At 40.5% G+C, this 16,431-nt stretch overlaps 1 protein-coding gene across 13 annotated transcripts in view; it reads left to right on the forward strand.

The window, feature by feature from the left end:
* KMT2C (lysine methyltransferase 2C) overlaps nucleotides 1–16,431 on the forward strand; it is a 199,561-nt gene that overhangs the window by 59,496 nt on the left and 123,634 nt on the right. For all 13 annotated transcript variants that reach the window (XM_049799094.1, XM_049799092.1, XM_049799098.1 and 10 more), the window contains one exon: nucleotides 3,579–3,717. In XM_049799094.1, the coding sequence (XP_049655051.1) occupies nucleotides 3,579–3,717 (139 nt within the window). The remainder of the gene's footprint in view (nucleotides 1–3,578; nucleotides 3,718–16,431) is intronic.

Genomic DNA, 16,431 nt, shown 5'->3' on the forward strand with positions numbered 1-16,431 from the left:
TGTCTGGAGGGGTTGCAGGTGACCTGCACGGGACTGGTTAGCCACCGTGTGTCCGCTTGTTCCTCTGTGTTCAGCTGCTAAAACCTATACATACAAAGTTCCAGTACGTGAAAGATTTCTGCACGTAAGTGATCGCTGTGTGTGCCAGTCTGAATTCCTCAGACAGTCACAGGAGAGGTGGTGTTTCTATGAAATTGTGTCCGGAACAGTAACAGAATCTGAACTCTGACTCGTGGAAACTTGGTTTGTTCCTAAATTGGGGCAGTGAGTGAAACTTGATAATTGTAGTACTAGATACGCATTTTCAATTCAAAGTTTACATTCCCTTGTTAAGATTCCTTTTCATATTGTTGTTACAATGACCTGGTGTCTTTATTGGTCTAAACTACTAGAAGTAGAGCATTTTGGTGTTCTTGTACTTCTGTAGACCCCTGTGAGGCTGTGTAAAACATCTTGTCCCGTTAGCCGTTTTCTGACACAGCACTACCCCTTCCTTGTGCAAAAATAACAATTGCACCTGCTGGTTAAAAGCATGTTATTCCCTCTTGCAGAACATCTTGGTAAGCAACAGTTGAGACCCCTGAAATGTCCCTGCTATGTCTGGTGACAGAAACGATCATGAAAATAGGATGCAAAATAAGGCCTTATGTATGAATCTGCAAATGAGCTTTGCATTTATTAATCATTCATGGTTCCTTCATTCCCAGAAGCTTCAAAGTAGGATGCCATAACCAAGTCTGATGAACGTTCATTAAATACAGTGAAAAGCAGTTAATGTATTGTGCCAGATGCTTCCAAGAACACCTGAGGCAGCGATGAGGGTATCTGCTGTCCCTTCGCCGTTGCCAGTCCATCTCCTAGGAGTTTGACTCGTGAGATGCATTACTTCTGTTCTTCCTTAATCTTGTGTTGGAAAACTTTCACAAAGTTGAAGTATGGCATGCACAACTAACATAAACGCTATTTTCATTCTGTTTGGTGAGCACCGTGTTTTCAGTCTTCCAACGGCATATTGAGACACAGTTTGCTTTATTGCAGAGACAGCAGTTGAGATGTTGTTTGTCTCATTTAGTATAATTTGGGTCCCTTCTTTTCTAGAGAAGCAAACAGCAGGGGAAAAAAGCACCATAAGGATGTAAGCTCATATAGTCATAGTGTGTAGTGAAACAATCTGTGTCTTCTCACACAGTCCAGAGTTCTTGAGAATGAGTTAGTGCCTGTGAACTTTGCCTTTCCAGTGTAATGGGTGCCCATTAATGTATAATGAGATGAAAGCTGGCAAAGAGTAAATGGCTTTTGCTTACTTGAAAGTTTCTGCAGGCACACAATAAAGCAGAGTTCCTTTTGCAAAGTTTAACTAGGTTAAATAAAGTTGCCAAGATGGATCAGAGCAAGGCCACAATTTCTGGTGGTCTTCCTTGAGCAATTCATGCGTGGTTGTCCTGGGCTGTGTTGTGGGTTTTGTTTTCAGCGATTTGGCATCTGCCTTTCTTACAGGTATTTATGTTGTGCGCTCTTCACTGAGGTTGTATTTAGAAATTTGGGGGTTACTGGCACGAAATTATCCTTCAGATCCAACATACTTTGGAAATGCACTACAGACCGTTATGAATGGCTCTGCTGGACGCTGCCTGTTTTGGGAATCCTCATCCAGGAATGACTGCAGAGATTGTTTGTTCAAGACGTGCCAAAAACTAAGGGTGGGGGAGTTTGGTTTATTTTGTTTTGTTTTCTGTATGGAGCCATTTACTGTTACAAGGGATGTATTCCCAACAAAGCTAAATAGTTTTTTAGTGTCAAATGATCATCCAGATTTTTTTTTTTTCAGGATAGGTTGGTGGAATGGGTTTAACACAAGACATTTGGCTTTCGTACAGGTAGTCATTTTTGGACGTTTCAGATGTCCAAAAACATTTCAGAGGTATGTTACTGAGCAGCGTAACTGAAATAGGTGAAGTGATTCCAGTTTACACCAGCTCAAATAAATACCTGGCACGCCCAGTCATGAAGAAGAATTTCTTACTGTTTGTTCTTAATTTTGTGTTTCTCTTCAGTATATTTTAAATGCCATCATTGAGGGTTTAAAATGTTATACATTGTCTTCCTAAATGAGTTCAGTCTAGGTTAAAGAATAATTTTACTTGAATCTCTGTATATGAAATAAGAAAGATTTTCCCTTCTCCATGTGCTCTAGTGCATATATAATTTCAGCATTACAGACCAAGCTGTGCAGTTTTATGTTCTGTGAATTTTCCTCTCTTTTATTGTACCGATAAATAAGATTAAAGCTTGTAGCAGGTTTTGTGCATGCCCATCCATGTCACAGATTCTTTTACCCATCCATTTCTCCACGTGAATCACTTATACTTTGCAGTATTTGATTATATTTTGACATGTTGTGTATTAATTTTTTTTAAAAAGTGAATGTATCTTCTGCTTAAACCTTCTAAATAATCTGCTGCTTTACTCTAACTGGTCTTCTTTGAAGAGCTGTATGTATTGGCCTCTTAGCTCAAACCCATGTTCACTGGTGGTTTTAGGTGTTGTGTGCCCCAGGTGCAGGTCCTTGGTCTGGCTCTGCTGTGGGGACTGATGCAGCAGCCATGGACACTGACAGGAGGAGGCAGTAGTGTCAAGCTGGATACGCCAAGGAATGTCTGCCAGAGTCCTATGACTTTTATGTTATTTAGGTTTCAAAATCAAAAGTATGGAGGAGTGCGGAAATACCAAATTTTATTGCTCTACAGCCTTGACCCTTTTTCCTGTGCAGTCTGATGTACTTGGAGCGGCGCATTGCCATGTCCTCCTGGCAAATCCCTGACTTACTCTGTGCAAAGGAGGAAGACAAATGGGAAGAGGATTTAAATTGCACAGACAGTGGCAACTTGGTGTTTAATGTTCCTGAGCAGACACAGACTTTCTAGGCAAATAGTAGCATTGTCAGCTGTAGATACGTACATATTTCTGTCTAACAACTAATCTAAATTAAAAGGGTGCTGCAAAAATTGCTTATATTCCTACAGTTTGGAATGAAGTTTAAGCTGGCATGAACCGTGTTCTTTCCTTCACCTCCTCAACCCTCTGCCAGCATAGAGCTAGTATAATCAGCAGTGAACTAGTGCAGGGAATTGATCAAAGTTAAAGCTAATCTGGGACGGGAAAAAAAGGTTTATTATACCCCAGATTAGTGTGCTCACCTTGATGTTTGTTCAGGGATGACACAGCAGGTGCACAAAAGGAGAAGAGGGGAGAATGAGAATGTCTAAAACTGCAACCTCGTATGAAAAGGTTGTCATTGAACAATGCTCCCCCTGCCCCATTGCTCATTACTTATTGAACATCTTTAGTCCGCAGTGGCACGCTGTGTTGTGGAAATAACTTCATAAGCATTCAATTTCATGTTTCAGCTAGATGTGAAGGGTAATATTTTCCTAATCTTTTAATGATGATGTGTCTGAGAACACAGTTACACGAGTTAATCTATCTCTAAATAAAATGGATGTTTGCAGCACAAGAGAAAGCTTACAGATGTTTTGATAGTCTAAATAAATAATAAATACATATTATTTTTTACACAGAAGTCAAAGAGCAATCTGCAGAAGAGGATGCCCAAACAGAAGTGGACAGCACCAAGCAGCTAACACCAGTCCTTCAGCACTCGGTATCTGAGGAGTCTGCAAGCTCCACTGCCTCTGTGGGTGTGGAAGCTAAAACCAGGTTAGTGAGCAAGGAGGCAGGTGCCGAGTCAGGGGCAGGGCTGGGAGTCGGGTAATGGGGTGCAGAGGGCTCGGGGCACAGGCTTGGCACATGCTGCTGGTGCTCTGAAGTGCTGGCAACGGCAGCCAGCGCTTGAGACTGATGGCTTAATTGGCGTATAGGGAGATCAAGGTGAAAAGAACATTCCTTGAGTGTTGTCCTCAGACCGTACTGGTAAACCCTTGAAGTACAGCATATTAGCAATTTAAATTAAAACAGACATAAGTGATATGAGATAAAATGCGATTACTGAAGCTTTCCTACTGAGAAAGTGGTATATTAGCAAATCCATATAAAGTTACTTTTGAAGTTTCAGCTTGTATGTCTGTATTTTCAGGAACAAAGTAAAACAAATCTCTTGCCATTTCTATTGTGCTCTTCCTTATTTTAGAATTTATAATACAGAAGATAACGTTTGTGGTTTTTTTAACTTTTTATCAATATAAATTACCCCAAAAGCAGTGAAAGTATTAATTGCATTATTTGAGAGAAACCAGAACACACTGTCTGTGATCGCTGTCGAAACAGTGTCACAGAGTTCTAGCAGAGCTTCTCTGTTGAAGCCCTGGTAACAACTTTTAACCCAGTAGTGGGTCTCTTCTGCTGCAGAGATTGCTGTTACCAGTTACCAGACAGTTACAGGTGTAATTATATTTTGACAGACTGGGAGAGAATCATTGTCATCATTTTACTTCCTCCTAATCCAACACAGAGCATATTTTCCATGCACAAAAAATTACTTCATCTACTTGCTGCATATATAATTTTCATGTTTTACGTGCTCACAAACTTCTTAGGTTCCAAGAGATACTTCAGTACTTAGAGAGAATTTTGGTTAAATAGATCTTGTGTGTATACCTGAATGAAATGCACAGAAATTTCTGTTCTTAGTGGAATTTTCCAAAGCTGGTATTAAGTTGCAGTAAATATGTAGAGCAGTTTGAACTGAACAGCTGTTTTGGTTCTTTATTTGACCCTGTTTTGGATCATTTGCAAAAGTTTTAGTGTTGTTTCATCTGCGCTCTGTTCTTCTCAAGGTTACTTTCTTGCTGTTATCAAGAATAGTTGATTACAGTACTTTCCCTAGCCATAAACTTGTTTCTTAAAAGCTGGACAACAGCCTTATAAAAAAAAAAAAAAAAAGGCGGGGGGGGGGGGGGGGGGGGGAGGAAGATGTCGGGGGGGGAGGGGGGGAAGTTTGGCACTGTGTCTTGAAACCTAGCAGAAGAAAGCCTCTTCTGATCTGTGACTTCTTGATCAATCATCTGTATCATTGTCTACGGTGTGCTGCCCCTGCTGCTGTGCCATGCAGGGGTAGGAGGACTGGATTCCGGGTGGCTTGACTCTAATCTCTTAGGAGAAAATGCAATGTGTGAAATAATACACACTGATGATGTTCAGTTGTGTAACGGTGGGAGGAAGTGTATCAAGATTTTGGTAAGGTGTGACTCTGTAGAGACTTTAAACCTGTAACTTGGGGAAGTAGTTTTGAAGCTGATTTCCAAATAATTCATACTCATCAGCTTCATCTCTTTTTTTTGTAAGTTTTTCTGTTTTATAGTATAAGTAACTTAATCCAATGGAAATACTTGTATATTTAGAAATAACTTTAGGTAAGTGAGACATAGGAGAATTATGGAAGTATATTATAACAGGCAGTGCAGAAATTGCCTAGAACACAGAGAAGAACCAAAGCTTCCACTAGAAGTAGATGCAGGTGTAGGTGGAGCTACTTTTGCATCACTTTTTTCAGAGTTGAATATAAGACAATTCTGTGTTTCTCTCTTTGGTAGTAAAGGTAAAGGAGTTAGAGAAGCACAGGACACAGGGCATAAAATGAAATCTTTTACATGAAATAAATAACCTGCTACTGAAAAATAGTGATTTTGACATAGTAGGATATATCAGAACTAGATGGGGATTTCAGTAGCTGAGAGATTAGCCAGAGCTTGGCTTTTGTGGTATTTTTTCTCTGGATCCCTCCTGAGACTGAGGCTGAATAAGAGCATTCAAGAGAAAGGCGAGGGAGAAGATGGTCAATGTTGGAACCTTTCTGAGGTTGGATATTGGAGTCCAAGAGAACTATTGACCGCCAGTGAGACTGGGGCAAGGAATTCAATAGCAGATTTGGGATTAGCGCTCAGAAAGCAGTGTGCTAAAAACCATTAAAACAAGTAGTATCTGAGCCATACTGGAGCAGGGAGGCTGAAAAGGGTGAGGGGGGTGTGTGTGTATGCTCAGAAGGAATGAGTGAGTTACTGACCACGTGTGGGGAGGGGCAATAATGTCAAGCAAAGATAAACTATCAAGCCTGGCAGCGGTAAAAGTAATGCTGCCAGCTCTTAGATATCACGAGCATCGTGAGTTGTGGAGCCTTTTCCTTTGGTTGTTCCCTTTTTCTTTTTATAAGCCTTGTGAGAAGCTTCTGTCAGCCCAGGACTTATGGCTGAGTGGAATCCAGCTTCTTCGAAAGGAATCTGCTCTCTTGGTTTGTGCTGCCTGCAGAGAGCAGGGGAAGTGCAGCCCATGACGCAGGCAAGCAGCCAGAAACCGGCTGCGACTTACAGCAGAGCCCACTTCTACCTTCCTCCTCTGTTTCCCACATTGTCAACTCCAAGCATTAAAAGCTAACAAGAATGGCCTAGAAACACAATTTCATAGAAGAACAAAACACCTTTTGATTCATTTTACTTTCCGTCTACTTTCAGAGACTGTAAATTGCATTAATTGCACCTTTTCAGTCCTTTTGCCAGAATCATGAAGAGAACATTCTTAAATAAGTAGAAGCTGAGATTTGCACACAGCTTTTTTGATTTTGGTACTTTGGTCTGCTAAATATCTGCTCTTGTGAGACTGTAGCTAAAACTACAAAAAAACCCCTGGCAGCACACCTTCCTGCTTTCCTGCTTCATGTGTAATTGGACAAAGCACATAATTTTCATTCTAGACCAATTGCAGTATTCCCCCTTATTTTGTTGCTGCTGCTAAAATTAAATTTGGAGTCTGGAGATGGAGAGCTGGGGTGCTTTATTCCACCGAAAAAAAGTGGTTGGTGAACATCTGTTGATTATGTGAACAAAGAACATGGTGAGAAAGTAGCAGCGAACTTTTTAATCTTTGTTCCTTATCTTTTTTCTTTTTTTTTTTTTAATCTTCAAAGAAAGCGTATTACAAAACTTGCAACACTCAGTGGAAAAAGAAATTGTGGAGGGGCAGAGAGATTAGATAATGTGGACAGAATAACACTGCGGTGATCGAAGGAGAAGCTGTATCTTTAGGCAGGAGGGAGTTAGGTAAAATATTTAATATTAAAAATATGTTTAAAAAATTGTTAAAGTTGCAAATTCAAGCACATATTTTAGGAGATGTCAGTATTAAGATTAATTTTGAAATTCTGATTATTTCTTTTCTTGCACATGTATTACGATACAGTTTGTAGTTTTACATGAATGTTTTTCTACCAAGAATTCTTTGTGCAGAGAATGGACCTTATGCATGAAACAGGGCTCTTGAAATCATTGCAGAGTTTTGCCTTTACTTTTTCAGATCTACATCCATGTAAGCATTTACAGTATCTTCCTCTGAAGTCAATGATTGACTTCTACATCTGCAAAGTAGAGATAGCATTCCTTTGTGTTGCAAAAATAAATTATTTAATAATAGTGAAGTAATATTTCAGCCTTATATCAATGACCAGTCTAGCCCAGAGTGAAATTACTGTTTTGACTTGCAGGGCACAATTTTGATGTTGTCAGTAGGTAAAGACTGAGACCACACACTGAAAAATGAAAATGGAAAAAAAAAGTAAAAAAAAAAAGTTAAATACTTACTGGTTGTCCATCCTGTCTGTTCATGCATTGACTAGGGAAATGGTCTCAAGAAGAATTTTATGACGACTCATTGTTAAAGCAACTCTACCTCAGATTCATAGGGTGGGAAGGGACCTTTGGAAGTCATCTAGCTCACCTCCTTTTCCAAGGTGGATATCTACAGCTAGCATTCCTGACAGAAGTTTACATAAAGTGCTCTTAAATCTTTCGAAAATAAAAACTCCAGATCCTCCCTAAACAGTCCCTTCCAGTCTTTTCTTTATTGTTGGAAACACTTTCCTCACATCTAACCCACACTGTCCTTATTCTGGGTTTATCCCGTTACTACTTATACCATCTGCCAAGGATAACGAAGGGTAGATTTGTCCAAAAGGCTCTCGGTTTATTTCCCCAGCATCCTTTACCTCATAACGGAAATCGCAAATTTGTTCGTGCTTGCTGTGTAGGTGATGTTTTCTTGAGCTCTGATTCTTCTTGCTGTTTTGAGTTCTCTCCAGATGGTCTGCATCTTTCTTGAAGCACAGAAGGCGTATTGCACAAATGGGGCCAAAGAAAGGTTTCACAGGCAGCCTTAATCCTGCCTTTTTCTTAGGTTGAACAATGGACATTGTGACCATAATGTGTTTAATGCTCTCACGCAGAACTTGCACCTTGTGGGATCTGACACCCGTGATCAATAATGTTTGTGACTAGACCTTTAAGTTGCGTGGGCCTTTGCTCCTTGAATTAATCTGTCACATAAGATGGTTCAACCACAGAAACCATACTTAGAAATGTATCCTACCCTTGTGAGCTGGTCCTCTGGGTTTCTGGAGTCCTGCTCTCAGCCTCTCACAGATGTTTTTCAGGCAGTTTTTCTATCTCTGTCCCATCCTGCTAAGGCTGCTTGTCTCCACTTGGGTCTGTCCTACTGCTGGCACGCAGCAAGCCTAGCGCTGGCAGGTCAGGTCTGTGGACCGGACAGATTTTCTTTCCTCTGAGAGGTGGCAGTCAGACAGACAAGCATCCCATGAACAGGATTTGATGGCTGGCAGTCTGTCTGACCACGCTGAGGGACTGATAGCAGGACTTGTTGCACAGTGTCCCATGTAGGCCAAGCTCAGAAGTGGATGGGGCGTCAGAGGATTGCACAGATATGTGTTAATTGCAGGCAAAGGTAAGAGTCTGGGATCTTAAGTTCTGTTTCAGTGTTGTGCGAGTACAGCATCTTCTCTCATTTCTTCCAAAAGTCACATTTTCTGGGTTTTTTTTCACCTCCAGCTTTCTTTGTCAGATTCTTGTCTTTTTTCATGTTGTTGACTCCTCCCGTTCTCTTTAGTTTTCTAATCCTAGTCTCTGCTCGTCACTTCTAATCATTGTCTCAGTGTCCACTTCGTTGTGGTTTCTTCGTTTTTGGCTCTTTGCCTGATCTGCATTTTCCTTCCCTCCATTTCCAGTGGCTCCCAGACAGTTGTTTGTGACATGATACTTCTTCTCACCCCTTTCTCCATTTTCTTGTTCATTTTCCTTGTCAGCTAAGTGTCTCTAACCTTTGCTGGAAGGATGTTTGTTCACGGGGTAAGGATGGTGCATATGGAGTCGGCTTGCACATAGGGACTGAGAGAGGATGCTTAGTGAAGAGAGAATTTTTGAGCTTGTAGCTTTGATGTGCTAAAGCTTTGCTCGAGCACATGTGATCTACTTGGTGAGGTTAGAAACATTTGGAGAAACGAGTTTGGACTAATTTTCGTAGGGTTACAGAAAGCGTATCTGTGACTTCAAACATGAATATAGTAAAACTTAAAAAGTTGCACAGAGCAGCAGAAAGGTTGATCAAAGACATGGCGTAGCTTTCCTATGGGGAACAGTTAAGTAAGCTAGGACCCTTCAGTCTGTAAAAGAGATTGGAGGAGGAAGATAAGAGGCTTTTGAAATCATAGATGGCATGGGGATGGTGGCTATGTATTGACTGTTCAGTTTCCTTTAATGCAAGAAACGGAGGGTCATCAAATGAAACTTTTAAGGTTAGATGCAAAATCAAAGGAGGTGATTCTTTTTGCACAGCAGATAGTTGTGTAGAGTGGCATGGAAATCCTTGCCAAAGGATGTTGTGGATTGCTGAAAATTTATGTGAGGTCAAGAGCAGACTGGGCAAGTTCATGAAAGAGAAACTGAGAATTACTGAGTATATAGGAATCACGGCTGATACAGGGAGGCCCTGAACTGTAAGTACTGGGAGGCCTGGGTAGTATCATATGTTTGCCCTGCTCTTTAATATCCCTTGTGCATCTGCTTATGCTATTTCTACCACTGACAATACGAGGCTGGATGAACCTTTAATCTGACCCAGCTTGGCTTTGACTGAAGAGCCCCACTCTGTTGTATTTCTTCTCTTCTGTAAACATACTTCCAAAGAAAAAACACAAAGTTTGAATTATGCAGAACAGTGTGTTTTTCCATTCCCTGATGCACCTGAACAATTTTGATGACACTTTCTTGAAAAACTGCTATTTAAAGCCAACTTGGTATGTGTTAAATTTCAGTAATTTTCAGGTAGTAAGGCCCTACTTAGTGTTCATATGAAGTTGCCTCCTAAGAGGTGCTGCCAGCTCTGCGAGGTTTATGCAGTTTTGGTGTGATCTATGTGGATTTGCCAAGAGAGGGAATTTGGCTTGAGCAGACAATACTTTCTGGGCACAAAGGCACATCAAAGATGTAGGCCACAGTACTTTTTATTCTTTGGGTTTTATCCTGCTCAGAGATTAAAGCGCCTCTCAAAATTGTGTGAAGTATCACCCTTCAGGTATGCTCACAGTTGCATTCTATATGGGATTTTTGTTTGAGAGTATGAGTCGGTTCAGATGGACATTAAAGAATGATTTCTATCTGGGTGGCCTTGGACTAGACTTCTGAATTCACTTTATTCAGCACTGGCATTCTGGTAACCCCTCCTGTGTTTAGGGTATGTGAAATCCTAACTGAGCTTTAAACATTTATTTAAATTATTAATTTAAACACCACATTTTCACCACATATTGATGGTGAATAAGAGCATATTTTCATATTTTTAAAATTTTGAAATGGCAGTAAAATGTGTTGTTTTGGTGGTGGTGTTTGGGAGAGTAATGTTTTCTTTCTTTCAAATGAGAAGAGTATCATTAAGTTGATTATATGGCTGTAGAACTCCAACTGTGCTGGTTTGAAAAAATTGGAAAGCAGTTGTTGTCTAATGCAGTTTAATTGCTTTGTGCAAACTTTAAAGTTTTAAAATTCTTCACCTGAATTCATATGAAGTCCCTCCCACTCTGTTTTTTTTTAAAGGAGTTGTGTAGCATAAGTTAAATGCTTATTTCAAAACCAACTCTGTATAACAGTGTAATAGTGTTAAAACACTTCCAAATTTCAGCGTTCCCTGTTGGAAGGAGAGCACTTTGTACGTCAAATGCTTGAATGTAGCTTGCAGCTGAGAATTTTTGCATCTTTCTCTTTGTGGTATCTCCATGTTGGACCTTTCATCCTTCTCTATCCTTAATAGCATTCGTTCAGAAGGGTGATTTATTGGGTTGTTAACCCTGTATCAATGTGAAGTTCTTGTGCATCGCCTAATGAGTATTCTTCGGTAGTTTTTTTCAGGCTTCTTCATTATTGAGGTCCAGATATCTACAGAATATTTAGATGAAGCTGAAAGCTTAATCTAAACCCCTGAGTTTTAGAATAACTTCACCTCTGTGAATATCTCACATATATTAGAACTCACACTGATGCAGACTCCCAGTGTTGTTTTAAGCCAGAAATGTTCTTTTTTTTCCTCTTAAAATGCAGCTTGCGGGTCTTGATTTGAATTTACATAAATGATACAATGGTGCATCTTCACTGAGGAGGAAAAACAATTTACTCTTTAAATAACACAACATAAAATGAGAGTCAAGGCAAAGTACTTCGTACATTAGCACAGCTTGGCATAGCTAAATAAATAGCAGGTCCCCTGTAGCATTTAATTTAGCCTTTTAACATATGTTAAAACTACTAACAGGGTTAGGTGGGAGAAGAATTCTCAAGGCCAATTCTCATCAGTCTGCTTTGGTAATCACTACAAACGATGCTCTGAAGTTCTGGTTTGCTCCCAAATACTCCATTTCATTGTGCTGAGCTTAATTTTAATTGTGAAAAATAGATGTTAAAAAACATTTTAAATTTCTGTCACAACTTTGCCAGCACAACCCAAGGTTTTATGCTTCTCAGTTTCACCTTTCAAAAATGCTAAAGTGTCTATGAAAGACATCCTGAAGGCATTTCCAGACACTGAGGAAAATTATTGCATAATTCCTTTAAAAACAAACTAACTCATAGCAAAAATCCAATGATACCCTCTTCACCTTCTTTTTCAACCAAAGCATGCATGAAATAGGTCTTCATTTTTATGGTTTCCAATTTTTTTTTAACTTTAGTGCAATCATTATCATGGCAAATGGTAGTAGTGATCATCTGTATCTTAGTATTTAATGTTAAGGCGGCAGTTATAGCTAGTGGATGTTACTGGAATTGCCATCCCTTGGGTTTTCTCAGATACAATCCATTGCCTTTTCCTGTTTAAACAGCAACAACAACCTCTGCTTTTATTGAGATTGACTGAAAAGGTGAATGCACAGTAAAACTTCTTTGATAATTGGTGTCCCACAGTAGGCTGGGAGGGATTTGAGAAGAGGCAAGAGGAGAGCATCTCTTGAGCTGAATCCATGAGTTTGTGTTTCTCCTGCTGTTAACAGCTTCTGTTCATCTCTGTAGGATGCTTGGATTCCCCCATGCATGTTCTCCTGAAAGAAGGGGACCTTTAACACCTCTCTGCAGAACAGGCAGCTGCAGGATTTTCATTAGTCTGCCTCCTTCACCATTTAGTACTAGAAGGATTGTATAACTTCAAGCATCTTACTGATAGACATGCTCAGCATAGGCCACTTGCTGTCTTCCTTGCCATTCAGCCGTATGGGGAACCTGGAGATATGGAAGGAAGTTATTCCTTTGAAAATGAGGAATGGAATTTTATTTTCCCAGCTGTATACACAGAGTTGCGGGTGGACGGCAGTGCCCCATATGATTGCAGACTGTTGTGCCTTCTACCCAGGTATGAAAAATAGGCAGGAGAGTGAGAGGTCACATCTGATACTGTTGAGGGTTACACAAACTCACGTGGACCAATCTGAAGATTTCCACCAGCTGCACAGCACAGTACTCATGCAGACCCAAGTGTAGATCAGTGAGATAGGGGACACCGCATAAACAAAACATGTTTACATCAGTTAGTGTGCACATCTGCTTATTATCAAGGAGCCTTGGCCGACACAGGATAGCCCAGTGCTATTTCCCAACTCAGAAGGATCCAGGAGGGGCTTCTGCTTACTCTTTGGGAGTGTAACTACAGTGGCACTTGGTGTGCTTGAAAGTGTTGGTAATCCCGATGGTCAGCCTTAATTCTGTTAAAAAAAGCTTTGGGGACTGTCAATCTTACCTTAATTCTCTGACTGAATATTTGCAAGCAAACCAGAAGATGTTTCTCCTTCTCTGGTTGCAATTTAATATTGTGCAACTAGTTGCCCAATACCGCATGTGTTGAAATGAACTCCTTTCAATGGGAAAGTCTGTGTTTTAGGATGAGTCCTAATGACTGTATGTCATTGGTCAAGTAGAGGAAATAGTGACTGTTCTTCTCCATTCCGCTGGGATTAACAGGCTGGAGGGCATTTTGTTTTCCTTTGTCGGGATGTGGACTGGGGAGGATTGTAGCATCTTAGATTCATGTCAGTGGGTTGAGTAAATTCTGCGTGAGGAAGAGGCACTGACCAGCCAGCTCAATAAGAACTTGTAGAAGAAAATGGCTGCAGCAGAGTGCTGAGATCTACCTGTTTCTTGTTAGAAAGGGCATCTTTCTAACAAGGTCCAAGTCTGGTTCTCCTTTCGTGGGTTAGTAGGAACAGACATTAGCTTCAGACATTATTAGCCTTACTGCCTTTTACTGTATCCCCTAAATCCAACTGAATGTCTGGTTTGTTCTGAACATACTTTCTCCTCTGCATTATGTGTTAAGATTTACGTGCGTACAGATGTATGAAATCCTTTGGGATGAGGTGAGGTATATAAGCACCCACTGGTAATAAACAACCTGTGGAATTTTAAACCTATCTAAAAAGGTAGCATTTGTTCTGGGAAAATTGCAATAAAGTTGATGTTACAAATAATGATGAATTTATATTTTGGTTTGGAGCATCATAGATATGAGCTTTCTCTTTCTTTTTTTCCTTAGTAGCTTATAAAAAGATATGTGACACATCGTCTCTTGCTTGTTATCCCATTTTGAATTAGCCTGTTCTGAAAATATGCTAATTATGATAACAGATCGAGGATTTGATCTTAAGAGTTGCCAGTATCTCAATTTCGTTATCTTCAATATGAGAGCTCTTCTTGCATCACAGATTTAGATCCTCTAATTGCATATTGACATATGGAAGGTAGATTTGTAAGTACTTTTTGCAATCCTCAGATGATAGGAATAAAAAACTCTACCTTCTGCCCATACAGACATAACTTAAAATATTTACTGAGCACTTAAACCTAAAAGGCTAACGTGATGGAACTGGCCACTTTGTACTACATGACAAATCAGCAACGTGACATGTTGGGAAGCGGACCACCGTGGCTTTCCTGTGGAGGGTCTCTCGAGCATCCAGATGCTAGGCAGGGCATACACTGCCGCTGGTTGTTTCTAGGTATTTGAGTGCCTGATAAATTTGAAGCTCCTCTGCTTATCCTCCCTGGAAAGCGTGAAACCTTTTTTTCCCCCATTTTATAATCCCTCCCCTCTATCTCAGCCCCACAGTCTCTTGGCAGTCGTCTGGGAATGTTCTGCTGCTCCTGTCTTTAACTTCTGCATCTGCGTGTTCGTGAGCCCTCAGCAAAGGGTTCCCCCAGCCCCCTCCCCGCCGTGAGTGCTGGAGCGCTTGCTTCAGCTGCGGTCCCCAGCTTTGCTGGAGCAGGAGCAGTAGCACAAACCATATGATTCTTGACAGGTTCACAGCTGTCCGCACCACGCTGCAGAGTAGCTGTGAAACTCGCTGCTCCTGTTGTTTCACTTCACTCTGCCTGCAGAAAGCTACTGCTGGAAGTTGTGATACCGGAGCTGCCTTCCAGGCTCCAGAAATATCTGCTTTACCCCTGTATTCCTTTTTCAAATAATACCGCTTTAAAATCTAGTTGTTTTGTTTTTTTTAAATTAGTTTCTTATTTCTTTTTTATAAACTTTAACATTATTGCATATTTGCTATGACTTCACTTTAAGGAGCTTTGTTTATTTAGTCATAATTATCCTCCAGTCTTTTAATGAGCAGTGATAGTCTGTGCTAACAGGATGTATGAATAATTATTTATTCCACTGTGGATAATCTTGTGTTTGTAAGTAGTGTGATTTATATACCGTGGTGCTGCCTATTTAAATCTCTTAAGTCTCCTCACAAGTCTCTCTAGTCTCAACTAGCATAAATAGCTTTGCTTTTCCTTCTTAAAAACTGCCTGCGAGGCCAGATCAGGTTTCACTGGTAGTCTAGTGGTTATATTCACTGTCATACAAATAATAGTGTATTTGTTGCGCTATCACATGGAAAACTAGCTTTAAAATAGTCATACATACTGTTTAGCTGTAACTATTCATTTTTGTCTATTCTTATGCTACGTTTATTCATATTTTCTTTGCATCTTTTTATCTTCGGATACCTTTTGCTCAAGAGTTCTGGAAAGTGTCAGGCGTTTTACCGTAAGCTCCGGGGGTTGTGCTGGCTCACACTGGTCCTGTGTTCAAGCAGGTTCGGTGAGGGATGTGTGACCAAGGCCATGAATATGAAGATGAATGTTTCCTAACAGTACTATGGTAGGGTCTTATTTTGAGCACCATGAACAGGACCTATTTTACCTGCCCAACAACCTGCATGTCCCCAAAGGTCTGTCTGCCTTAAGGAAAGTGCAATCCTACTTACAGAGCATAAGTAAAAGTATTTGGCTTCATTCTGGGCTTCATTTTGGGCTTGTGACATGCTGCTCCCTTCCTTAGCATCTGACTGTCTGGTATTATCAGTACTGTAATAGTAGAGCAGTTCAAAGGCATTTTACGTACCCACTTGTATTTTCTTTCTTCTCTGTGCACCCACCTTCCCCCCCAGTGTTGCTCTATGGTGAGGTCAAAGAGACCCATCCCAGAGTATGTTAAACCAAATCTAAGGGGCTTTGCTGGATTTTCAGGGTCCTCTGTTCTGATCTGGAACTTCCTTTTCTATTTTTGCCTTTTTCTGTTGCTGCTCTTGCCTCACCTGGCTGAAAAGCACTGGCACTCCTTATTTCCGCCCCCCCCCCCCCCAGGATTTAGTGAATATTATATAGGAGTTTAGCCTTGAGGTTTTCTCTTCCTCTCACCTGACTTCTCTCCACTCACCCACCCAACACAGAGTGCCACCTTGGAGATGTACTGAAATCTATTTAAATGGGATCCAGGCAAAAACAAGCCTCTATCCATCCAAGTGCCTGATTCCCTGAGGCATCTTTTTGGGGTCTTAAGGGCATAAATATGAAGAAAACAGAATTGCTCATTTAAGCATTAAAAAATGTGTTAGATGGCCTTCCTTTAATGTAAACTGCATTAGTTGCAGAAGTTCACATTTTAAGTTTGTGGATATGTTTATTATAGAAATATTTTTCAGTAGCTTCCATATGATGTGACACAAGGAGTGCTGTCAGAGCTGTCATTTCAATGCTGTTGCTATGTTATGCATGTTAAAACATAATTGCAAATGGTACAGGGATATTGTGGCGGTCACAGTTCTGTAAA

Source organism: Accipiter gentilis, chromosome 4 (assembly GCF_929443795.1).
Source record: "Accipiter gentilis chromosome 4, bAccGen1.1, whole genome shotgun sequence".
In the NCBI taxonomy this organism is placed as follows: Eukaryota; Metazoa; Chordata; class Aves; order Accipitriformes; family Accipitridae; genus Astur; species Astur gentilis.